Genomic DNA, 26,073 nt, shown 5'->3' with positions numbered 1-26,073 from the left:
ACGTTGAGACTCTCATTTAAAGGCCTTGGCGTTTAGGACACCCCCCCCCCCCCCCCCCCCCCCCCCCCGAATGTACTTTAACCATTACATGTCCTTAAACCGACCTCATTTACACAAAACCTTGCGAAGCTTTATATCTTATCTCATTTCGAATATGATTGGTGCGTTGGACTCCTCTCCCTCAATTCTTCAAAGCTACGTTACAGACACAATTTTTTGATTTTTGATCATTGGCTTGCTTTTCCAAATTTAGAGATGGCACCCAAAAGGATGAGATCCAGCACTGCGAAGGAGGCGGGGACGAGCGATGAGTAGAGAGCGCAACTATGCAAACTAATCCTCAAAATGATTGCTTGATTAAATTTACTTGAATTTTTATGAAAGTACTGCATAATTGGTAGGTTTTCTATGTAGCTATCTATGTGGGTTTATCTTAAACTATAGAATTTATAGAGCTGCAGCAACACTAAATTGTTAACAAATGGTTTTGGTTGATGTGTTGTTTTATGACACAAATCCGTGGCGTTAGCCACTTGCCTAATAATGACCATAAGTGGAGTAAACAAAATTTGAAATGAAACTACATTAGAGAATACATTAAAATGTTGCTTGTGGACAAATTTTTGTATCTTGTTGGCTCTTATAAATTGTCAAAACCTGTAAGAGTTTGAAAAGGGATTCTTTAAAAGTGTTCGCGTAAAGCAAAATCAAGTGTTGCTATTTTGACTTCTTGCAATGCTCGAATAAGAATAAACGGGTACTCTCTCTTTCTCATGGCTGGCTAGTACTTACTTGGGTAGCTTGGCAAGGACATCACTAGAATCGAGAGCATCTTCCTGCTCACACAATTGGGATTTTTAGCGTCCTTTCAGGGATGTGCTATATCCGGATGTAGTTTCGTATTGAGGATACAAGTTAGTACGGTTGGAACCCACCTCATGAGGACACGTCCCCTCAGAGGAGCAAAATGGTTGGATGAGTGACAATGCCTTTGGAGGAGACTGGATTGCTTGGCCCTATAGATTGCTTAGCAACAGGGAGGATGGTTCATTCTCCATACTATTTCACACGGACCACTTCAAATGGGATCTAGGATTGGGGATTCGGGCTGTCCGATTCAAATTTGTAAATTTGAGAAACTTTGTAGATTAAGTGAATTCGGGTAGGCTCGTAGATTTTTGGGATGATATGTGGGTTTTGAACTCACAATCTCTCCGTAGGAACCCATGCGCTCTAACCACTATGCTCACATGTGCTCGTTGCAATATAGAGGATTTATGTGTGCCATATTGTAAATGTGTAGGGATTTGTAAATTCGGATCGCCCCTGCGCTGCCAGATCCAATGACCCATGATTTGCACATCCCCTGATTTTTTCCTCCACCATTGATCCCATTTGAAGTGACTCAAGTGATATAGTGTTGAGAGGGTAGGTGCTAGGGAGCACCGCCTTGTCACTAAGGCTCGACCCAGAGGGAATCAAGGGCTCAAGTTGAGGGGGACCAGGTGACTTTGATATCCACCGTTTGATTGCCATGGTGAACTAGGGTAAACTAGGGTGAACTAGGGGCAAAAATGGCACCCCGAGTTTTCCTTTAGTTCACCCACTCCGAGTTCACCTCTAGTTTATTGACCTTCAGGGGCGTGAGTCGAATCCAAGATGTCCTGGTTGCCACACGAAAGCCCTACTACCATGCTAGTAGTGCACATCGATGACCATGTCGGCACAACAGACATACACTACCTTAGTTCACATCTCGAGTTCACTCTTAGTTTACCGACCCCTAATTCATCCTAATTCACTGGTCAATCGAACGATTGAGATCAAAACCACTCCCGGGCCCTCAAATTTGAGCTCTAAATCCCCTCTAGCCCTTGACCCCTTGTGATATAGGCTAGGTTCAGACAAAGCACCGATAAAAATAGGATAGGAACATCATGCAGCCCGTGGAGTGATGTTATTAGGCTACAAATAATATGTCCTCTCCAGACCCACGTTAAACGTAGGCAACACCATCCCTCGAAAGAACAAGTTGGGCGCTGCCAACTTGAGCAACGGGCAAGAAACTGTAGCATAGCTCAGCATAGAGACCCCACATTCAACATAAACGCTCCATTCGCTACAACAATCTGTGTGTGAGTCCCCAATTTTTGCTTTTGTCGTCTTGTGTGAATGGGGTGGTGGAAAAGCTTGAGAGAACTTCAAATTTCTTATGCCCTCATTTGAACCGAGTCATAGTGCCGCATGAGGCCTCATCACTTAAGACCACGGGGTCTTGAATGAAGCCCAAGCCATGGGATCGATGAGGTGCTACACGGACACCATTTTCATGGTGATGAGCGTCTGTTGGATGGCGGCCAAGTTTACTTTCATCTGCGTCTGTTCACTTTACTAGAGTGTGAAGTGGACGGTTGGACAATCAAATACACGCGGTCGTGTGGTTAGCATATCGACCTGCCAACGGGGAGGTCGTTAGTTTGATCCCCACCCAAGAAATGAGAAAGTCAACGCCGTCTGATTTTTGTGGATCGTCCATGTCCCTCTTTTTGAACCATTCACGAACCTCGAGATCTGTGTGAATCCTTGCGTGATGTCCATCCCATGGCTTGGGCTTCATTAAATACCCCGTGCCACTTAGTGTTGTGGCGCACGAGGGGTGCATCTCCGCCTGAGCACGAGAGTTTTCACTTGTTACAATTGGGAAAATTACCACAATACCCCTCTAATTTGTGGAAATTCCCAAAATACCCCCAAAATACCCTTGTATCTATTTTGGTTGGATTGTTTAGGATTTTCTAATTTTAATTTTTATTCCTTTTTGACAATTGAGATCCATTTTTGAGTCCTTAGCATGTAATTTGTCACAAATTACCTAGCAAAAAGGGCAATTATGGCTAAAAGTAATGAAGCAATCCATCTTCAAAGCCTACATAATCAACTCAAATTCTAATTTAGGAAAATTTGAGGGGCGTTTTGGGAATTTATGACAGAATAATTGGGTTAGAGGGGTATTTTGGTAATTTCCCCTTACAATTAGAGCCTCTTCACACATTCACACGCTCAAGTCTAAGAGGGCTCTCGCTCACACATATTTGACGTCGCCACGATGATGAGGCTTGTAAGCTCCCCAAGACATTTGCGCACGCTAACATGTAGGCGCCGAAGGCAGTCTGCTCGCTCTCTCAACATCTTCTCTGTGAGTTTTTCGTTTTTGAAGCTATTCTTGGACAAAAAAAGATGGTGGAACTTCATCGTGCATGCGTGCTTGTTTTCTACGGCTGAGGGTGCTTGCTTTAGATGTTTGGAAACGTCAGAGTTTTCTGTTCTGGGAGTAAAACGTCGAAAGCTAATCTCAGTCAAAGTAAAGAATGTGCATTTGCAAGATCAAGTGGGTAGAACTCAGTTCATGGTTTCAACAAATCACATTTAGATGCCTTTCCAAGATGTGGCAACCAAGTGCCCCCCCAAAGTTGGGTCACATTTAGATGCCTTTCAGTGAAACACTCAAGATTTGGCAACCAAGTGCCCCCCCAAAGTTGGGTTCACTGACTGGAACATGGACATGCTGGGTACTAATGGTTGTGCAATCAGAGGGTATGCAACTAATCTAAGTGCTTGTACATGCACGGCCTGCGCACAGGCTCACAAGGGTGCCGGAACACTTCCTAGGCTAACATGAACCCTAGACCTGAGATAGCTTTTCCACATGCACATAGGATTAGACGTGCACGAGAGAGAGAGAGAGAGAGAGAGAGAGAGAGAGAGAGAGAGAGAGAGAGAGAGAGAGAGAGATTAAATTATCGTCCATGGAGGTCAAATATGACCTATGGGACCAAAAACAAATCGTTACAACGGTGCTTCTCAACGAAGGCATTAGGTACATTTCAGTTAAGGATTCAAGGTCCACTTGTAGGAGGAAAATAAAAAAAAGCTAAGAAGGGTTAGATGAGGGGAACCGGTTTGGGAGTTTGAAACTCTTGAATGACCATTGTACCACCTCGATAGACCACCCATTTGCCTTGTTTGCCGGCTTCGTGCATCTGAGAGAGAGAGAGAGAGAGAGAGAGAGAGAGAGAGAGAGAGAGAGAGAGAGAGAGAGAGAGAGAGAGAGAGGAGATTGACACAGATGGGGCCCCAAATCCCCCTCCAAGGGCACTCTTCTCTATCGCTATAGAGGTATTTGATTTAGATTGCACAAATGTTGATACAATGGTTCTAGATGCTGAGGTGCTCTTGGGATCTGTAACAAACTTGGACACCCTATGTTTGGAATCTGTCGCGACTCGAGAGAGATTCACTTTAAAAACTTCACAAATTAATTCACAATACAACTGAGTCGACATGGCCTGGTGTAGTTCTGTGCCCAGAGAGATTGGCTCAAAAGACAAGCGCCCCTTTCGGTATTTCTTTTTGTATTAATAATCGAGCAAGTACAGGTGTCTTGGGCTCTTCTCTGCTCACTGGCTCGTCAGCTCTGAATGAGCTAGAGAGAGCCCTAGGGTCTTATTTAAAGGCCCTTGGCCTTTGAAAAGTAGTTTACATGAAAAGCTTCAGTTTTAAAAGCATCTGCTGCCAAAAACTGCCACCCAAAACAATTAGCGCGATTTGCGGAATTCTGTACAGCTTGTCACATCAGCAACGGAATTCGCGGGTGTCCCTACAACAAGCCATAGTTACAGGGAATGGCTATTTTCAGGTCTCTGTTTCCCGTTCCCATGCCAATTTCCCGTTCCGGATCCACGTTCCGTGTTTCAAACATGAGTATCCGGAACAGGGAATGGCATTTCATGCATGTTGCCATTCTGCATTCCCCGCTCTGATTTCTCGTTCCGGGTAACTATGACGTCAGCAACTTCTTCACAATTTTTTAATGTCTTTATAAGTTGGAACAACTTATAATTGAAAATCTTTATTTTAATGTCCACTGGTCATGCCACGTCATCAGTTTGTGACATACCCCCCTCTTGAAAGAATTGTAATCGCCCTCGATTACGTCCGCAAAACAAACAGAGGCCATAAACCAGTTCAGTAGATGTCACAAGACGAGCACCACGTGCCAATAGAAAAGAACAGACTGCACATACTTTTAGCACTTTAATAACAATTGAACTGAAAGTGTTAGGTGCAGCCGAATGAATGTTGTATTTTCTCAAGATTAGTGATCTTTATTGCTCAAGGTTTCTTTTAGTTCTTAGGGAAATAGAGAGCTTTCCGTCTTATGGAGAGTGCTATGATCACAAACAAAGTGAATGGATTGTGCGTGCAAGTGAATGAGACTGAGAGAAGGAGAGAGAAGAGATACGACACCGAGAGGTTGTAAAACCCTCCTCCGAAGGCCCCACTCTCGTCGGCGAGAGTGGTCTACTTTGATTGCACAAAGGTGTACAATGCGTATGCAATGGACTGATGCAATGGGACTATGCCGATGACGACGACGGCGACTTGGGCTGAAATCTGAGATCTTCTAGATGCTGAATTTCTTGGACTGTTTCAAGGCTGAAAATTGACTGTTTTGGCTGCGTTTTCTTGGGCTAAACTTGGGGGATCATCTGCAACTGAATGGGGGAATCTGCTAATGTTCTGCTGCTGAAAACCTGCGCTTTTATCCCTGCTGAAACTGATGATCAAAAACGCTGATTGCTGAAAATGAAAACGCTGAGATCTGCTGCAGTTTGCTGGCGTTTTTGGATGAAAAACGCTGGCTGAAGGGCTGGCGTTTTTATGGCTGAAAACGCTGGACTGAGGGGTGCTTGGGCGATCATGCAAGGGAAGGGAAGCGGGGGAAGCTGCTGTGGTAGGAATCGCCAAGGGAGGGATGGAGATGGCGAGGATCTACTGCTGGGGGGGGGGGGGGGGGGGGGGGGGGGTTTCTGCTGAGAAGTTGCCTGTTGAGCGGGAAGCTCCTGCTGCCTCTTCTGCCATTTAGTGCTAACTTGGGTTTGCTTATATAGAAACTTAGCAAAATTGCCCTACCTACTTTTGTAGGAAAGTCACTTAAAAATAATAAGTGAAAATCCCAATAAATAGGAAAATAGGCTAAATGCACTAGAAAATTCCCCTAATTGATGCTAATGGATTCTGATGGGAATTCCGATGATCGTGCTGTGTGCAACAGGAGGATATGCATCTATGCTAAGTGACTGGACATGCACGGTCTACAAATAGACTCACAAAAGTGCCAGATCATTGCTAATCTAAACTTGACTTGGCTGACGGGAACCTTGCTATGGTGTAGCTTGTCCACGGACACATAGGGTTGGGATGTGTCACGTGACAGAAAGAGAGAGATGACACGCGACACGGAGTTGCGGAATTCCACCCCAGAGAGTATTGGCCCCAAACCTTGGTACCCCTTTCGGTATTTCTTTATATTGCATCATCAAAGTACAAGACGGTACTCCAAACTCTGCACCTTCTCCAGGAAGCATGTGAGAGAATGAGCCCTAACCTCATATTTAAAGGCCCTTGGCCTAAAAAGCAATTACAGTAAAAAGCCTTCAAACTCAAAAGCATCTAGTCCAAAAGCAAAGCCAAAAAGCTGCCAGGGCACAGCGTAAATCACGGAAATCCGTACAGCTGCCACGTCATCAGCTAGCGCAAAACCCGAAAATCCGTACAACTTGCCACGTCATCATGCTAGCGCAATTTTTGAAAATCTGCCACGTCATGAGTTTTTCGGTGTGTGCGGGTCCTGCTTTATTTTAATCCTTTATGTCACTTGGGGCCCCATCGGACGGGGTCCCCATGAGTTGGTTGGACTTCTTCTATTACTTGCTCTTCTTAGGGTTTAGGCCCCTCGGTCGACATCTGCAAGTTGGCTCCATTCTTTTGGCTTTGACACGTCAGCACTTTGTTACAGTAGACACTGACTGTCACAGGGACGTGGCAGCTGTTAACTATGTCACGAGGACTTGGCAACTGCTAACTTTAGTTGTTGGTTTTTTTCCAATGGGTTTTGTTTTATTTTTGAGACCCTCTTCTTCAAGTAGCTAACGATCGGACATTGTATGGCCAATGTGAACGGCAGTTTCACCCGCAGATGGGTAGTGGTCGGCACTGGAATTCGTATGGTAAGAGGATGTCTAGGCTTAGAGCAAGATCATATAGGTCCCCCCCTCACACTTAGCAAGTTGGTGGATACTAGGAAGTGAACTCAATAAAGGCCTAAAGTCAAGGTGTGACTACCAACAGAAAGTATCCGACAGTTGGGCCACATTGCATTGAATGCGGTCCCAACGAGGATAGATGGTCAGATGACCATAGGGAGCCCAACGGAATCATTTCCTAAAATTTAGGGAACTACTATTTTGGGCCACGAAATGTGTTCGCGTCATTACCTCCGGTATGACTAGGGGAACACTTTACAACTCTGCCGCGAAGTCAACTGGGCGACTAGCCGGGAGATTTTTAAGCGCCGAACCCGAAACGAGAAAATGCTTGTAAATGCGCCAAGTGTCAATTTTTCATGTACTTTCCTCCTACAGAAAAAAGGGTGCTGATTTTTAAGCTGGGAAGAGGCCTCATTTGCTCTCTGTCATAGGTTAAGAGCTATGGAGTGCTTCCTTTCCCCCTTATGTACAGTGCGGTGCCAGGAGTGATGCCCTGCACGCTACGCACTGCTCTCTCTCTCCCCTATGAGCAGTATGTTATGCCCCTCTAGTGGGCTTTTCATTTGACCAATGTACAGTTATGTGGGTTCATGCGCGATTGCCGAGGCAAGAGCCTCTTGCACAGGTACTGGATTAGCTAGCGGCTAATCCTCTGCAGGTATAGGTGAATTCGGAGAGGTTTCACGTGAGAAATCTCGTCCGATTCAAAGGGCAAGTAGCCATACAGGTGCGGGAGCTCGATGTAACCGGCCTGCTCAATCCAAAAAGGGCGGTAGACTTTACTTCAAACCTTGATTTAGCTTTCACCCATTATTAGTCGTCTATTACACCTGCGTTATAGTGACACAAGAGAGGGGAATGGGATACAGATGCTAGAATGCACCTGTATGAGAAGACCGACACCAGATTGGCCCCTAACTTAGGCGCCCCTTTCGGTATTTCTTTATTGTTTAAAAGAGGGAATATACGCTGTGGTTCTTTCCAAGCTGCCCCGCACAACCTTGGCTGAATTTTGACTGTTCTGGCTTGATTTCGGCAGCATAACTGTACTAGAACCCTTCACAGTCAGTATTCCCACGCATTGGCCGACTTTCCCGACGCATACGGGCACTTTGCAAAACCTGGCGAGAATCTGCAGCACGCTGAATTCTCTGTTTTCAGCCCTGAAAATGCGCCAGATCATCTGTATAGTGGTCCCCTTGCATCCCCGAACCTCCTGGGGGTATTAGGGTCCGTTTAGGGCCAAAACCCTAAACCTGCAAAAATACACAGCAGGCTGTAATTTACTGTTTCGGGCTCCATTTCGCATGCCGGTCGCATCCGTAGCAAGTCCTCGAGCTCCCGCACTTGTAGGGCTACTTGCCCTTTGAATCGGACGAGATTTCTGGCGTGAAACCTCTCCGAATTCACCTTTACCTGCGGGGGAATTAGCCGCTAGCTAATCCAGTACCTGTGCAAGAGGCTCTTGCCTCGGCAATCGCGCATGAACCCACACAACTGTACATTGGTCAAATGAAGAGCCCACTAGAGGGGCATAACATACTGCCAAAGGGGAGAGAGAGGGCAGTGCGTAGCGTGCAGGGCATCACTCCTGGCACCGCACTGTGCATAAGAGGGAAAGCAAGCACTCCATAGCTCTTAACCTGTGACAAATCTGAAAATGAGGCTCTCCCCCTCCTAAATTCAGCGCCACTTCTTGTTGCATGAGGCAAGTGCACCAGAAGGTGCTACTTGGCACATTTACAAGCATTTTCCCATTTGGGGGTTGCCGCCTAAAAATCTCCCAACCGGTTGCCCAGTTGACTTCACGGCAGAGTAAGAAAATGTTCCCCTTGTCATCCCGGAGGTAATGACGCCAACACATTTTCAGGTCCCAAAATAGCAGTTCCCTAAATTTTAGGAGATGCTGCCATTGTATCTTTCTAGGTCATCCGACCCTCTTTGTACACTGCGGCCACATCCAGAATTGAAATGTAGCCTCTGTAGCAAAGGATTCCACTTTGGCTAGTCAATGATCCCACTTTGGCTAACCATAGTCTTTGTCCAACCTTAGTGCTCTCTTGCCCTCAGGCCTGGACTCCCTCTGGACAGTTCCACACTAGCTATGCAATGCAGGGTAGTTAGATTTCCCGAGGGGTGTTTCCAAAAAGTGAAAGTAAATAGATAATAAGAAAGAAATCAACAAAAAGGATAGATAGTAGTCACACGCTGGTGACATACCCCCCTCTTGAAATCTCAAACGTCCTCGTTTGCATCTATGTCGTACATGCTTACTGTCAACACTGATGTATTCAACACCTGTCGACACATATACGACACATACATGCTCATTGTCAACCCTGGTGTATTCAACACCTCGTCGACTCATGTATTGCCCGCGTGTGAACCCTGTCCCAATGACATAGTGGTAGCTTCGCACTCTGCCATTGCTTTGAGTCACTAACTTTCCAATGACAAAATGGTAGCTACACATTTTGCCACTGTCTTATAGTACACGTTGGATCCCGTAACACTTTTGAGCATACCCAAACCGACAGTTTAAGAATGCAGTTACACATGTACTCTTCAATAGAAGCAATCATTGTATCCTTGACAATACTGACAAGAAATACTCACTTCTATAGCACTAACCAAACTTTTGGAGATTCCATAAGAGCAATTGCCAAACTGACAATCTGTACAGCTCTAACATTCATGTAACAGGTATTTGATTTGAGCTCACTTTAAATACCATGTACATCATTTGTTTCAGAAGCCATTGTCACATTGACAATCCATGTAGCTTTGAAACTCAAGGGGTCAAGGTAGGTTGCAAATCGAAGGCTTCCAGGTAAAGTGATAACACAGTTGGTGACTCTGCAAGTTCACCTTCTTCCATCCACTTAGCATCCATTGGTGGATAGTTTCTGAACTTTACCAAGTAACGCCTAGCAACCTTGCCTTTCACTTTCCTTTCTTTGTGTGCCAAAATCTGTTCCGGGACCAAGATCTCGTCAAGTTCCTCGACTTCCGGCTGATCTTCAGCTGGCATATCTTGTGGCACATCACCCACATAGGGTCTGAGAAGACTCACATGAAACGCATTGTGAATCTTCCAACTGTCAGGCAATTTCAGCCTATATGCAACATCACTGATTATGTCGCATACTTGAAAAGGCCCATAGTAACGCATGTTGAGCTTTGGAAACAGTCTTTCCTTGCCCTTCATCTTCTTTAACCTTGCCTTTTCAAAGCGTAAAAGCACCCAATCACCAAGTGAATATACCACTTCACGACGGTGACGATAAGCTGCTTTCTTTTGCTTTGCCTGAGTCTTTTCTAAGGCCAATTTGACCTTCTTGTACATTTCATCCATGTCCTGAACATACTTATCTGCTTCAAATATCTTGTCCTTTGTATGCAGTATGGGAGGCACTTTTTTGCCACCTTCAACTATCTCAAAAGGTGCCTTGCCAGTTGATGAATGCACTGTATTATTGTATGCATACTCCATCAATGGCAAATACTGCTCCCACTTTCCTTTATGCTCTGACACATAGCACTTCAGCAGATCTAGGACAGTAGAATTGGCCTCTTCTGACTGCCCATCTGTTTGAGGATGAAATGACGAAGAGAATTTGAGCGTGGTGCCCATATTCTCAAACAAGCCTCTCCAGAACAAACTTGTCATACGTGGATCACGGTCGCTAACAATCGACTGTGGCATGTCATGATATTTGAAAATATTGCTCATAAACAAGCGTGCCATCTGTTCTGGCTTTATCTTCTTCCTGACAGGAATAAAATGAGCTTGTTTGCTGAGTCTGCAAATAATGGTCCAAATACCATCATTTCCTGTCTGCGTTCTCGGAAGATCAAAGATAAAATCCATAGCAATACTTTCCCGTGGTTTATCTGGAATAGGTAGTGGTTGCAATAACCCTGGTGCCTTTTGCCTGTCAAACTTGACCTTTTGGCAAATTAGGCATTCTCGCACAAAGGCATCCACATGGTTTATCTGGAATAGGTAGTGGTTGCAATAACCCTGGTGCCTTTTGCCTGTCAAACTTGACCTTTTGGCAAATTAGGCATTCTCGCACAAAGGCATCCACATCCCTTCTCAATGTAGGCCAATAGAAGAATGTCTCAACCGCTTTAACTGTAGCATCGATACCACGATGCCCTGCATACGGTGGGAAATGACTCTCTTCCATAACTTTGCGTCGCAATGGCTTTGTGACACACAATCTGCCATGCATCATCATGAACCCGTCTTTAAGAAGATAGTGTTCATGACGTTGTCCTTGCATTAGCTGCTCAAAGACCCTTGCAAAAACTTCATCATTTGCATACTGTTCTCTCATATCATCAAGTTCATGATGATAAGGAATTGACACAACTGAAATTTGTGGCTTCCTTGACAAGGCATCAGCCACAACGTTCTTCTTGCCTTCCACATGCACAATCTGAAAATGGAACATGGACAAGATATTTGCCCATCGCATATGCTTCTCAGATAACTTTGTCTGTGTCAAGAAGTACCGCAAGGTCTGATGGTCCGTTTGGACAACAAAGTCTGCACCTAGCAAGTAGTGTTTCCAACTTAAGAGCGCATGAATCACAGCCAGTAACTCTTTCTCATAGACCTGCATGGTCATCTTTGGCCCTTGCAAAATTCTGCTCTCATAGGCTACTACCCTGCCATCTTGCATTAGCACTGCACCAATGCTACTACCACAGGCGTCACACTGGACCACAAATGACTTCCTAAGATCTAGCAACACAATGACTGGATCTGAAGTCATCTTTTCCTTTAAGAGATTAAAAGCTGAAATCTCTTTCTGTGTCCATCTAAAGGTGACTGCCTTCTTTTGAAGAGCATGTAAAGGTGAAGCAATCTCAGCGAAATTTCGGATAAACCTTCTGTAATAGGAGCATAGTCCCAAAAAGCTTCGGACATCATGCACCGTCTTCAAATTTGGCCATGACTTTATCGCTTCAACTTTTGCAGGATCCATTCTGACACCATCCTTTGAGACAATGTGTCCCAGAAAGTGAATCTCTTCCAGAAAAAACTCACTTTTCTTTGCATTGATGAGCAACCTATGACTGCGTAGCTCTTTGAACACAATGGCCAAGTGATGCCTATGCTCCTCTTCATTCTTTGAGTAGACTATCATGTCATCAAAGAATGTACCAACAAACTGCTGGTGTGGACGGAAAATTCTGTCCATCATCCTATTGAACGTAGCAGGAGCATTTGTGAGACCAAAGGGCATCACTAAAAATTCGTAAAGGCCAACTGTTGTTCTAAAAGCAGTCTTGTGCACATCCTCTGATCTAATGCGGATCTGATGGTACCCACTCTTTAGATCTATCCTGCTAAACATAGCTGCTCCTAATTTGTCCATAATATCATCAATTCTAGGTATAGGGAACCTATTCTTGATGGTATTCTTGTTCAGTGCACGGTAGTCGATGCACATACGCCATGAGCCATCCTTTTTCTGCACCAACAACACTGGAGAACAGAATGGAGATGAACTGGGCTGAATCAGCCCCTTTTCTAACAGCTCCTGTACTTGGCCCATTATATCTTTCTGCTGAGCCGCACTAACCCTGTACGGAGGCTTATTTGGTGGGCTACTGCCTGGCACCAAATCTATCGCATGGTCCTCGGGTCTCTCTGGCGGTAATTGAGACGGTAATGAATCGGAAAAGTAGTCACTATACTGTTGTAAAAACATTGACCTTTCTTTATCTAGCACAGATAAATTTGATTCATCACAATCTGACACTTCACGTGCAAAAACCAAGTACGCAGAAAGATGCTTTTTCATCACAGAAGTAATAGCAGAAGCTGATACAGTAGGAATAGACTCCCTTTTAAGCTTTACATCCAGAATGTGAGTCTTTCACCTGCTCTGTACAGCGATCTTTTTGTTGTAGGCATCCATGATTCCCTGTACACGAAACGACCAAGGAATACCTAACAACACATCACATCCGTCCAATGGCATGATGTAAAATTCTTCAGCATCTACATAGGACTGGATATGTAGACGCAACTTTCCAATGATGGGTGTCAAAGCCTCTGTATGGCCAGGACATGCCAAACCTGCCTCTGCTGTATACCCCATCTCTTCAGGTCTGATTCCCAACTTTGAAGCCAATTCTGGGGAAATGAAGTTGGCTTTGGCACCTGGATCAAAGAAGATAAGCACTGTTTGATCCGTGATCTTTCCCCATGCTCTGCAAAGCTCATTTGCATCTGAATTTGGCTTGTCGCCCACCATATCTGGCACTAGACCAGCCATGGGCTTCTTTTCTTTCTTGTCTTCCTTGTCATCAGAATCAGCTGGGCTTTTCTTTGTAGGACAGTTGTAAGCAATGTGGCCAGGCTGCTCACATATAAAGCATTTGTTCTCTGTCCTCATGACCTTCTTTTACTCTTCTGACTTGCGAGGAAAACGTCTTTTCCATTTCTTCGCTTGTCCTTTTTCTGATTCAGCCGTAGCTTTGTCTTTCCTGCGTTGGCTGACTCCTGAGTCCCTTTTGGAGCCTCATTGGGAACGTGCTTTTTGGCTGAATTTTTCTTGCCTGATCCTGCCTTGATGCCAGTGTTAAATTCACAATCTTCTCCCTTGAGCAAACCATTCCCAGTGTTTGCTACCTCGATGAGCTGCGTCAAAGTAGTGACTTTTGTCTTCGTGCAATATTTTCTCAATCCTTTGGGTAGGCCACAACAGTATTTTTCAATCTGTTCTGTCAATGGCACAAACCTATAGGAAGTTACTGGAAGTAGAGCTTTCCAAAACTTCCGATTGTAATCATCCAGATTTCTACAAGTGGCAGCATTAAGCTGTTGCCATTCTGTCACGACATCTGCTTCAAAGTCATCAGATAACCATGCTGCTGCAAAAATCTGCTTGAAGTAAATCCATGTGGACGAAGCTTACCCTTGAAGCAATAAAGTTGTCCACCATTGTCCCGCATTCCCTGTCAAGAAAGTGGCTGCCTTGCGGACCTTTGAAGCCTCTGTAAAGTTTCCCCCTGCATAGGCCTTGTCAAACTGCTGGAGGAATGAGAGAGCCTTCTTCCTGTCATCAAACCCTGTAAAGGTCGTGAAAGACACACCTTTGCCACCTTCTTTGTACGGAGTTGGCCTCTCCAGCGGCGTTAAATTGTCATATGGAAGTGACTGAAACATGGGAACACTACTAGGGTTCATCTGTGTTCCTTGGCCGCTATTAACTTGACTTGGAAATGCCATATTTGGCTGCTGATTTGTAATTCCAGCCATACCAAAATTTGCCTGTGGCATCCCAAATTGGCCCTGAGTGCTGTGAAACCCTGGTTGCATACCCATGACACTGTACATGGGGTTAGGCATCATCGTTTGAGCACCCCCAAACACTGTTCCTGGCGTGTAAAACTGATTTCCAGGTGCATGACCAACCATGCTCTGGAATACCGATCCACCTCCAAAATAGCCAGGGTGTACTGAAGGTGGTGGGAAGACCTGTTGCATAGCCTGTAGGTTGCTTCCCTGCCCATTAGAACCAGCTATAGGCTGCTGAAAGGTGGCGGGCTGAACTGGTACAGCTTGAAAGACTGGCATCTCAGCCACCTGTTCTTGCACCTTAGGCACAGGTTGTGGAGACTGCATGTTCTCCGTCAAGTGTACAGGTGTTTCCATTGACTGTGCGGTATGAATCACCTGTGCTCGAGCCTTAACAGGCTTTTGAATATGATCCAGTGACCCAACTTGCTGAGACGGAACAGGAGGTTGCAGAAAGGCTAAAAACCTTGGGTTCTGCATTACTTGTGTGAACATAGCCACAGCAGTAGCCAACTGGGTCCTGAATATATCATCATCTGTCTGTGGTGGTCTTGAGGACTCACCCACTTCATGTGTCTGTTGACCTTGTGAAGAGGAAACCTCTTCAGTCACATCATCTGGTCTGTCAGCCATAATTGCAATTCCCTGTGTCTGGTCTATGATCCCCTGTGTCTTCAAGCCCAAAACTGACCAAGGCTCACTTCTATGGGAAAAAGTGATTTAATCCCGTCGATGGAACCATGTAACCGGCCTGCTCAATCCAAAAAGGGCGGTAGACTTTACTTCAAACCTTGATTTAGCTTTCACCTATTCTTAGTCGTCTATTATACCTGCGTTATCGTGACACAAGAGAGGGGAATGGGATACAGATGCTAGAATGCACCTGTATGAGAAGACCGACACCAGATTGGCCCCTAACTTAGGCGCCCCTTTCGGTATTTCTTTATTGTTTAAAAGAGGGAATATATGCTGTGGTTCTTTCCAAGCTGCCCCGCACAACCTTGGCTGAATTTTGACTGTTCTGGCTTGATTTCGGCAGCATAACTATACTAGAACCCTTCACAGTCAGTATTCCCACGCATTGGCCGACTTCCCCGACGCATACGGGCACTTTGCAAAACCTGGCGAGAATCTGCAGCACGCTGAATTCTCTGTTTTCAGCCCTGAAAATGCGCCAGATCACCTGTACAGCGGTCCCCGTGCATCCCCGAACCTCCTGGGGGTATTAGGGTCCGTTTAGGGCCAAAACCCTAAACCTGCAAAAATACACAGCAGGCTGTAATTTACTGTTTCGGGCTCCGTTTCGCATGCCGGTCGCATCTGTAGCAAGTCCTCGAGCTCCCGCACTTGTAGGGCTACTTGCCCTTTGAATCGGACGAGATTTCTGGCGTGAAACCTCTCCGAATTCACCTGTACCTGCGGGGGAATTAGCCGCTAGCTAATCCAGTACCTGTGCAAGAGGCTCTTGCCTCGGCAATCGCGCATGAACCCACACAACTGTGCATTGGTCAAATGAAGAGCCCACTAGAGGGGCATAACATACTGCCAAAGGGGAGAGAGAGGGCAGTGCGTAGCGTGCAGGGCATCACTCCTGGCACCGCACTGTGCATAAGAGGGAAAGCAAGCACTCCATAGCTCTTAACGTGTGACAAATCTGAAAATGAGGCTCTCCCCCTCCTAAATTCAGCGCCACTTCTTGTTGCATGAGGCAAGTGCACCAGAAGGTGCTACTTGGCACATTTACAAGCATTTTCCCATTTGGGGGTTGCCGCCTAAAAATCTCCCAACCGGTTGCCCAGTTGACTTCACGGCAGAGTAAGAAAATGTTCCCCTTGTCATTCCGGAGGTAATGACGCCAACACATTTTCAGGTCCCAAAATAGCAGTTCCCTAAATTTTAGGAGATGCTGCCATTGTATCTTTCTAGGTCATCCGACCCTCTTTGTACACTGCGGCCACATCCAGAATTGAAATGTAGCCTCTGTAGCAAAGGATTCCACTTTGGCTAGTCAATGACCCCACTTTGGCTAACCATAGTCTTTGTCCAACCTTAGTGCTCTCTTGCCCTCAGGCCTGGACTCCCTCTGGACAGTTCCACACTAGCTATGCAATGCAGGGCAGTTAGATTTCCCGAGGGGTGTTTCCAAAAAGTGAAAGTAAATAGATAATAAGAAAGAAATCAACAAAAAGGATAGATAGTAGTCATACGTTGGTGACACTCGAGGTCTTGCTACAGATGCGATCGGCACGCGAAACGGAGCCCAAAACAGGGAATTACAGCCTGTTGTGTATTTTTGCAGGTTTAGGGTTTCGGCCCTAAACGGACCCTTATACTCCCAGGAGGTTCGGGGACGCGAGGGGACCGTTGTACAGGTGATCTGGCGCATTTTCGGGGCAGAAAACAGAGAATTCAGCGTGCTGTAGATTCTCGCCAGGTTTTGCAAAGTGTCCGTATGCGTCGGGAAAGTCATTTATTGGGCGTCCTAGTGCAATTATGCTGTCGAAATCGGGCCAGAACAGGTGTTTCTTAGCCTAGATTGTGCGGTGCAGCTCATAGGAGATCACAGGTTTTATTCCTCTGTTAAAGAATAAAGAAATACCGAAAGGGGCGCCAATTTTGGGGCCTACATGTTGTCGGCGTCTGCTCGGAGCATAGGAAAGGGAACACTCGCATGTTGCGGAGTCAGGGGCTCCAAAACATGTTCCTCCTGTGCTTGAACAGGTGGCTAGAGCGCCTATTCCACAGGTTATACTAGTTCAGCCCGCCACCTTTCAGAGCCAGCATGCTCTTGAATGGACAGGGAACTGGATAACAGGCTATGTACTCAGTTTTTCCACCACCCACGGTACATCCTGGGTATTTCGGGGGTGGATCAGTGTTTCAAATTATGGCTGGTTATGCGCCTGGAATTCAACCGTACATGCCAGGAACAGTGTTCGGGGGTATGCAAGGCATCATGCCAAACCCCATGTATGATAGTATCGGCATGCAGCAGGGTTTTCAGAGCAACCACGGCCAGTTTGGGGTGCCACAGGGTCATTTTGGCATGGCTGGTTTTTCTGGACAGCAGCCAAATATCGCACCTCTGACGCAAAATGTGAATGGCCAAGATGTGCCGATCATGCCTACTACAGTGCCCATGTTGCAGACCATTCCGTATGACAACTTGGGGGCACTAGAGAAGCCGAAGGCTTACAAAGAAGGTGGTGCAGCTGTAAAGTTCAGTACCTTCAGTGGTTTCGAGGATAAGACAAAGGCCCTGACTTTCCTCCGGCAGTTTGACACAGCTTATGCGGGAGGGAATTTTACAGAGGCCTCGAAGGTCAGGAAAGCTGCCACTTTCTTAAAGGACAATGCGCTTACATGGTGGACGACATTGTTAATGCAAGGACAGGCACTCGTCACTTGGGTTTACTTCAAGCAAATGTTTGCATCTGCTTGGCTGTCAAATGAATTTGAAGCTGACATCATGACACCAACTTACTTCAGCTTCACGCAAGAGCTTGCTGGAGTACAATAGGAGGTTTTGTAAAGCGTTACTCTCAGTGACCTCCTACAGATTTGTGCCATTGACAGAGCAGATAGAGAAGTACTGTTGTGGGCTGCCTAAAGGGCTTCGCGATTAATGTACAAAGAATAGAGTGGCTACCCTCACTTAGCTTATGGAATTGCGAACATTGGTCTTGCCTTGTTGAAAGGAGAGGACAATGGATTTCCAAGCAGCGACAAAGGAGGGCAGCAAAATAAAAATTCAGCGAAGAAGCCCTTTGTGAAAACGGCTCCTAATGCGTCACAGGGGTGAGAAAAGGCCACCAAAGACGAGGATTCGGCCGGGACTGCTGGAGCGCAGGCAAAGAAACAGAAAAGGAAGCCTTTTGTGCGCAAGTCGCTCGAAAAAAAGAAGGTCATAATGGCTGAGAACAAATGCTTTATATGCGAGCAGCGTGGTCACTTTGCTATCAATTGTCCACAAAGGAAAAGACCAACTGACTCAGAGGATAAAGAAGACCAGAAAGGCAAGAAGCCTAAACCCACGGCAGGTTTAGTGCCAGACATGGTGGGTGACAGGCCCAACACAAATGCCAGTGAGTTATGCAGGGCATGAGGTAAAGTTAGGGATCAAACGACACTCATCTTCTTTGATCGAGGTGCCAAAGCCAACTTTATCTCACCAGAGTTAGCTATGAAGCTGGACATTAGAGTTGAAGAGATGGGGTACACAGCAGAGGCAGGGTTGGCATGTCTTGGCCACTCAGAGTGTGTTACTCCCATCATTGGAAAGCTGCGCTGCATATTCAGTCATATGTGGACACAGAAGAGTTCTATATCATGCCGCTGGCAGGATGTGACATCTTGTTGCGGATCCCGTGGATGTTCCGAGTGCATGGAGTCTTGGATGCCTACAACAAAAAGATCACTGTACAGCATAGGGGCAAAACTCACATCTTGGATGTAAAGCTTAGAGGAGAGTCAGTCCCTATTGTATCTGCTTCTGCTATCACTTCTGTAGTAAAGAATCATCTTTCTGTGTACTTGATTTTTGCACGTGATGTCTCAGGTAGTGATTAGTCAAATTTATCTGTGTTAGATAAAGAAAGGTCAGCATTTTTGCAAAAGTTTAGTGACTGTTTTTCTGATTCATTACCGCCGCAATTGCCGCCAGAGAGACCTGAGGACCATCGGATAGATTTGGTGCCAGGGTGTAGCCCACCAAATAGACCTCCCTACAGGGTTAGTGCGGCGCAGCAGAAAGAGATTATGGGCCAGGTTGAGGAGTTATTAGAGAAGGGGCTGATTCAGCCTAGTTCTTCACCCTTTTGCTCCCCAGTGCTCCTAGTGCAGAAGAAGGATGGCTCATGGTGCATGTGTATTGATTACCGTGCGTTGAATAAGAATACCATCAAGAATAGGTTTCCTATTCCTAGAATTGATGATATTCTCGATCGTTTAGAGGGTGCTGCAATTTTCAGCAGGATAGACCTTAAGAGTGGGTACCATTAGATTCGTATAAGGCCAGAGGATGTACACAAGACTCCGTTTAGAACGACATTGGTCTTTATGAGTTTCTAGTGATGCCGTTTGGGCTAACAAATGCTCCTGCCACGTTCAACAAAATGATGGACCGGATTTTCCGCTTGCATCAACAGTTTGTTGGGACGTTCTTCGATGACATGATAGTGTATTCGAAGAATGAAGAGGAGCATAGGCGTCACTTGACCATTGTGTTTGAAGAGCTGCGCAGTCATAGGTTACTTTTCAATCCTAAGAAAAGTGAATTCTTCCTCGAAGAGATCCACTTTCTTGGCCACATAGTCTCCAAGGATGGTGTTAGAATGGATCCTGTAAAGGTCGAAGCTATCAAGACATGGCCAGACTTGAAGACTGTGCATGATGTCAGAAGCTTCTTGGGATTGTGTTCCTACTATAGAAGGTTTATCAGAAATTTTGCAGAGATAGCATCGCCTCTTCACGCTTTGCAAATGAAAGAGGTCACTTTTAGATGGACCCAAAAAGAGATTTCAGCTTTTAGTCTCTTAAAGGAAAAGTTGACTTCAGATCCAGTAATTGTTTTGCCAGATCTCAGGAAGTCATTTGTGGTCCAGTGTGACGCGTGTGGCAGTAGCATCAGAGCAGTGCTAATGCAAGATGGACGGGTAGTAGCTTATGAAAGCCGAATTTTGCAAGGGCCAGAGAGGACTATGCAAGTTTATGAAAAAGAGCTCTTGGTAGTGATTCATGCGCTTTCTAGCTGGAAGCATTACACTACCTCTTAGGTGCTGATTTTGTTGTCCAAATAGATCATCAGACCTTGCGATACTTCTTGACACAGTCAAAGTTATCCGAAAAGCATATGTGATGGGCAAACATTCTCTCCATGTTCCACTTCCAGATTATGCATGTGGAAGGCAAGAAGAATGTTGTGGCTGATGTGTTATCAAGAAAGCCACAAATTTCAGCTGTGTCAATTCCTTATCATCATGAGTTAGGTGACATGAAGGAACAGTATACTGCTGATGAAGATTTTGCAAGGATCTTTGAACAATTACAAGAGGGGCAACATCACGAGCACTACCTCCTCAGAGATGGTTTTATGATGATGCATGGCAGACTTTGTGTCATTAGGCCACTGCGACATAAGGTCATGGAAGAGAGTCATGTCCCACCGTATGCAGGGCATCGTGGCATTGATGCAATAGTTAAAGCGGTAGAGACATTCTTCTATTGGCCTACCTTGAGGAGAGATGTGGATGCCTTTGTGCGAGCATGCATAGTTTGCCAAAAGGTCAAGTTTGATAGGCAAAAGGCACCAGGGTTGTTACAACCACTGCCGATTCCGGATAAGCCATGGGAAAGCATTGCTATGGACTTTATCTTTGAGCTTCCAAGAACGCCGACAGGGAATGATGGTATATGGACCATTATCTGCAGGTTCAGCAAGCAGGCCCATTTAATCCCTGTCAGGAAGAAGATAAAATCTGATCAGATGGCATGCTTGTTCATACAATGTGTTTAAGTACCATGGTATGCCACAATCGATTATTAGTGATCGTGATCCTCACATGACCAGTGAAATGAACGAGGGGAGAGGATCTCCCAGCTACACAGACCGCCTACAGATACGCGTCGGACGAACCACTCGACCATAGCCACCATCCGGCAGCTCCCCCGTGCTGGGGCTAGCGTCTGAGGACGTAGGCGTGTACCTGTAAGACCGAGCATCCCATACCACCCGGCCTCACCTCCGCGAGGTGACCTCGCACACTCCTAGCCTCACGGGCTAGCCACTGGCACTCTGCCAGTGGGGGTCGATAATTGTAAATGAGGCCTTGGCCTCCCTTTTATAATAATGGCCGGCCACACTGACCGGGTTCACACTACGTCCGCCCGGACATTGGGCGCCCATCCCGACGGCATCTGGGCTAGATCCCCTCTCCTATGAGCGGGACATAACATACTTCCCCCCTTAAGAACCATTGATGTCCTCATCAATGAAGTGGAGATACTGAGCCTTCAAAGTTCTAACAGGTTCCCAAGTAGCAAACCTTTCAGATTGACCCTTCCATTTAATTAAGTACTCGTCATAAGCCTTTTGACGTGAATGACGGGTACGATGATCTAAAACCGCTTCTGGTTCTTGAGGAATGTACTCAGTTTGCATATCTTGCCATACATTTTTCTCGATAGGCACAACAACGTTGGCTTCGCCCAATTTCACTTTAAGGCGGCTGACATGAAACACTGGATGTACACTAACATCCGAAGGAAGAGCCAGTTTGTAGGCAACTTGGCCAATTTTCTTTGTGATCAAGAATGGACCACAATATCTAGCTGAAAGCTTATAATGCTTTCCTGTTCGCATAGTCTTGGAATCCTTGGGTGTCTTCAGATAGACCCATTGTCCCACATCTAGAGTCCTTGGAGACCTCTTTTGATTAGCATAAGTAGTAACTCGGTCACGAGCCGTTCTTATACTATCCTTAGCCAATTCGAGCATTTCCTGCATGTCATACAGAAAATCACGAGCTTGGCGTTCCTTGACTTTCTCTAAGCCAATAGCAATTGGGGATTTAGGCTCAAATCCATACATCAGCATGAACGGGCTAAATCCAGTAGCAGAATGCTTGCTACTATTATAGGCAAACTTTAACTGTGGAAGATACCTTTCCCAATCAGACTGCCTATGAGAGACATAGGCTCTCAACATGTCTTCCAACGTCTGATTCATCCTCTTAGTTTGTCCGTCGGACTCAAGATGGTCAAAAGACGACATACTCAACTTCGTCTGAAGATGAGCAAACACATCTCGCCAAAATCGGCCAGTGAACTTAGTATCTCGATCACTGACGATATCCTCTGGCAGACCATACAGCTTATAAAGCTGATCGGCAAATAAAACCGCCAACTCATGGCTTTTTACTGTCGACTTCGTTGGTATAAACTTCGCCATTTTTGTGAGTCTATCGACCACAACCCAAATAGCGTCATTGCCCCGACGAGTATTTGGCAAACCAACGATGAAGTCCATGGAAATACTCTGCCACTTGGCATCGGGGATTTCCAATGGATGTAGCAGGCCAGCTTTCCTAAGGTGCTCTGCCTTATTGACCTGACACTGAGCGCATCTCTTCACATAGCTCTCTATGTAAGAGCGCATTCTTGGCCAATAGAAATATCGCTTGACCAAAGCCAAAGTTCTCTGGATGCCTGGGTGCCTAGCGCTAGGAACATCTTGGCATTCGCACAAAATCCTTTGTCGAATCTTTTCGATTTCCGGCATGTAGACTTTACCATTTTTAAACAATAGTCCACCTGTGATGGAATATTGTCGTTGTCTCGTCTCTCCAGCACGACTCACTTGGGTCTCCGGACCACCCAAGCCTGTATGCGAGTCATGCCCCGCTTCGACCTCATTCCATATCTTGCCAAAATGGCCATCGGAACGACATAGCCCTCCGAGAGAGAGATAGAAATCCGTCGAGATTTCAGCAATAGACAGGGCATTAACCTCCGGAATCCTGCTGAGCGCATCGGCCACTCGATTGCTGGATCCTTTCCTATAATGGATCTCAAAGTCAAACTCTTGCATAAGGTCAACCCATCTAGCCTTCCGGCCTCTGAGATCACCCTGATCACAGATATAGCGCAAGGAGTGATGATCTGTCCATGCAACAAACGTAGAGCCATACACGTAGTGCCGCCATTTCCTCAGGGCGTGGACTACAGCATAAAGCTCCTTTTCGTACGTTGGATAACGCATTTCAGCGCCGGAAAGCTTCTTACTTTCAAACGCAACAGGACGTCCATCCTGGTATAACGTCGCACTAATAGCATAATCACTAGCATCCGTTTCAACCACAAATGGTTTGCTTGGATCCACAATGTGCAATATTGGCGCAGTAGTCACCAAGTGCTTTAGTGTCCGAAAGCTCTCGTCGAGATGCTCATTCCAGACAACAGGGGGATTACCTTTACGATGAGGACCCGAAGTCTTCGGCCCTTTCACCCCTCCTTTTAAAAGTTGCATAAGCGGAGCAACAACTTTAGAGTAATCCTTGATAAACTTGCGAAAGAATCCAGTAAAGCCTAAAAAGGACTTGGCGTACATTCTTCAAAATGGGCCAATTTCGCACTTTATCCAATTTTTTAGGGTCAACGTGAATTCCATCGCGAGTAATGATGTGACCCAAGTACATAAGCTCTTTCTTAAAGAATTCACACTTAAAAGCCTTAGCGTAAAGCTTCTTACTTCTCAGTACTACGAGAACAATGCGTAAATGCACTAGGTGCTCAGACAAACTTTGGCTGTAGATCAAGATATCATCGAGAAATACAACAACGAAGTTGCCTAAAAATGGTCTCAGCAGATCATTCATCATCTGCTAGAACGTAGCTGGAGCATTGGTCAAACCAAAAGGCAAGACCAAAAACTCGTAGCGACCATAACGCGTATGGAAGCGTGTCTTAGGAATATCTTCCAGTTTGATCCGTATCTGATGATAGCATGATCGCAGGTCTATCTTCGTAAAATACAACGCTCCATGGAGCGGATCTATCAGATCGTCCATGCGCGGGAGCGGATACTTGTTCTTGACAGTGAGCTTATTCAACCCCTTGTAATCCACGCAGAAGCGCATAGCGTTATCCTTCTTTCGAGAAAGTAACACTGGCGCTCCCCACGGGGGCTTACTTGGTCGGACAAACCCCTGTCGAGATAATCTTTCAGCTGCCGTTGAATCTTGTCCTCTTCGGTTTTACTAAACCGATAGGGTTGCTTTGAGAAGGGTTGGCTGCCAGCCACCAACTCAATGCCATGATCTACTCCTCTCGAAGTCGGCAAGCCAGGAGGTATCATGATTCCTCGGATAAGGTTGGATTCGTCGGAATCTCCAAGTTCAACAGAAGAACATGAAACATTTTTACAAAATTCAGTGACAGAAGTACCAAGCACTAATGCATCAAATTAAGCAGATGGTACACATTGATAAAAGTCAACATCAGAAGACTTTATTTCTTTATACATTTCTACAGCAGTAACAACTGGTAATGCAAAACCATTATTTACAGACTTCTGATTACAAAGCGACACAGATACATGGAGGTATGTTCTGCTTAACAAAAACAAGAGAGTGATGTACATAGTCTATATACAATGAGTCTTGTTTATCATAAAACCATGGAATTCCTAAAATAATATCTGCTTTGTCCAGGCGCATGATGTGGAAATCTAGGTTCTCTTTGTAATCAGCCAGCTCGAGCGACAAATCTGGAACCATCCGATTCTATACATCCGTATCCACGCCACGAGCCATCTTCACGCGATACTCATGGTCATTGTCCCGCGTCCGTAGGCTCAGTTTCTGCACCAATTTTGCATCCACAAAATTGTGTGAGCTTCCATTATCAAGGAGTACGGTCACGTCGTGACCATCGATCTTCCCGGGAAAACGGAGAAGATCGTGCTTACCAAACACTTTGGTGCTAAAAGTACAATTAGTGCATGAACTGTGCGCTAAATGATGGATTTCAACTTGAATGACATCAGAGTTACCTCAGATCTCGTGAATTTGAACCGAAGGACGGCCTTGCGGTTTCTTCGTCTTCTTCTTGAGGCAATCTTTGATTTGGTGACCCGTCTGGCCACATCTGAAGCAAGCCCCCTTCTTCACTGCATCAGCAACTGAAGCATTTCTGGCTTTCTTCTTCTCCTGAGAAGATCTCAGCGGTGATTTGGACTTATGTTGGAATTGGGGTCGCTTCCTTGAAGCACCCTCACCGGATTGATGGTCTGCAGTTCTTTTCTTCTCATAATTCGCTCCATTTATCAAATGGAACGTCCTTGCCTTTGCCATTGCATCCTCGACATCAGTCGGAACTTTATCCTTAATTAAGGCCCAACGGTAATCCTCATGCAATCCCAGCAGATACATGTGCACAACGTGCGTAGAATCCACCTTGCAGAAGGTGAGCGCCTCTTTGAAAGCTGTCGTATACTTATCAAAAGACAGAGTTTTCATCAAAAGACTCTGCAGTTTGGCATAAGCTTTCAAAGGGTCCATTTTGGCGAAATCCCTCTTGAATTTCACAAAAGAGTCAGCCCACGTCGTAGGCTTCTCCGTCATGTCGCGCCACCAAGTAAGCGCCTTACTGCGCAGATAGAGTGGAATCGTCTGAATCCTCCGTTCATCATGCTCCCCATGGAGATCAAAGTATGTGGTCCACTGGTGCAGCCAGTTATTTACGGCTAGTTCTGTACACTCCTTCTCTTCGCCTGAGAAATTCGTAGTTTTGTACGGAATCGTGGCAGTTGGACCACCCTGCGAACGCCCAAAAGCAGCAATCTGCATCTGCAATTGCTGGAGATGGGTTTCGCCCTCGGAAATACGCGCAGTCGTCGACTGAGCCATATTTTTGAGAGTAGAGAGTCGGGAACTGAGCCCCTGTACGACCCCTTCGAGAGAGGCCAAGCGAAGGTTCGCCTGAACATTCGCGTTTTCCAGAGCGGTGACATGTTGGTCGAAACTCTGGAAAGTACTTGTAATCCATGTGTAGAGAGCATGCGTGAATGGAATTTGGATATTACCTGGTGCGTCGTCACGCTGCACATCGGAGCTGGAGAAATCCATGGCGAAGTGCGCGAAAAAC

At 45.8% G+C, this 26,073-nt stretch overlaps 1 protein-coding gene across 2 annotated transcripts in view; it reads left to right on the top strand.

The window, feature by feature from the left end:
- Positions 1 to 3,042: 3,042 nt before the first annotated feature.
- LOC147459339 (ATPase complex subunit) overlaps positions 3,043 to 26,073 on the top strand; it is a 36,163-nt gene continuing 13,132 nt past the window's right edge. The window contains exon 1 of one of the 2 annotated variants that reach the window (XM_086510633.1): positions 3,043 to 3,196. In XM_086510633.1, coding sequence (XP_086366759.1) covers positions 3,107 to 3,196 — 90 coding nt within the window. In that variant the 5' untranslated portion in view covers positions 3,043 to 3,106. The remainder of the gene's footprint in view (positions 3,197 to 26,073) is intronic. The other variant, XM_086510634.1, reaches the window with a different exon arrangement.

Source organism: Adiantum capillus-veneris, chromosome 4 (genome assembly GCF_014529385.1).
Source record: "Adiantum capillus-veneris isolate H3 chromosome 4, ASM1452938v2, whole genome shotgun sequence".
In the NCBI taxonomy this organism is placed as follows: Eukaryota; Viridiplantae; Streptophyta; class Polypodiopsida; order Polypodiales; family Pteridaceae; genus Adiantum; species Adiantum capillus-veneris.
Note: the sequence above shows the minus strand (reverse complement) of the source record. Positions and strands in the feature narration are given on the sequence as shown.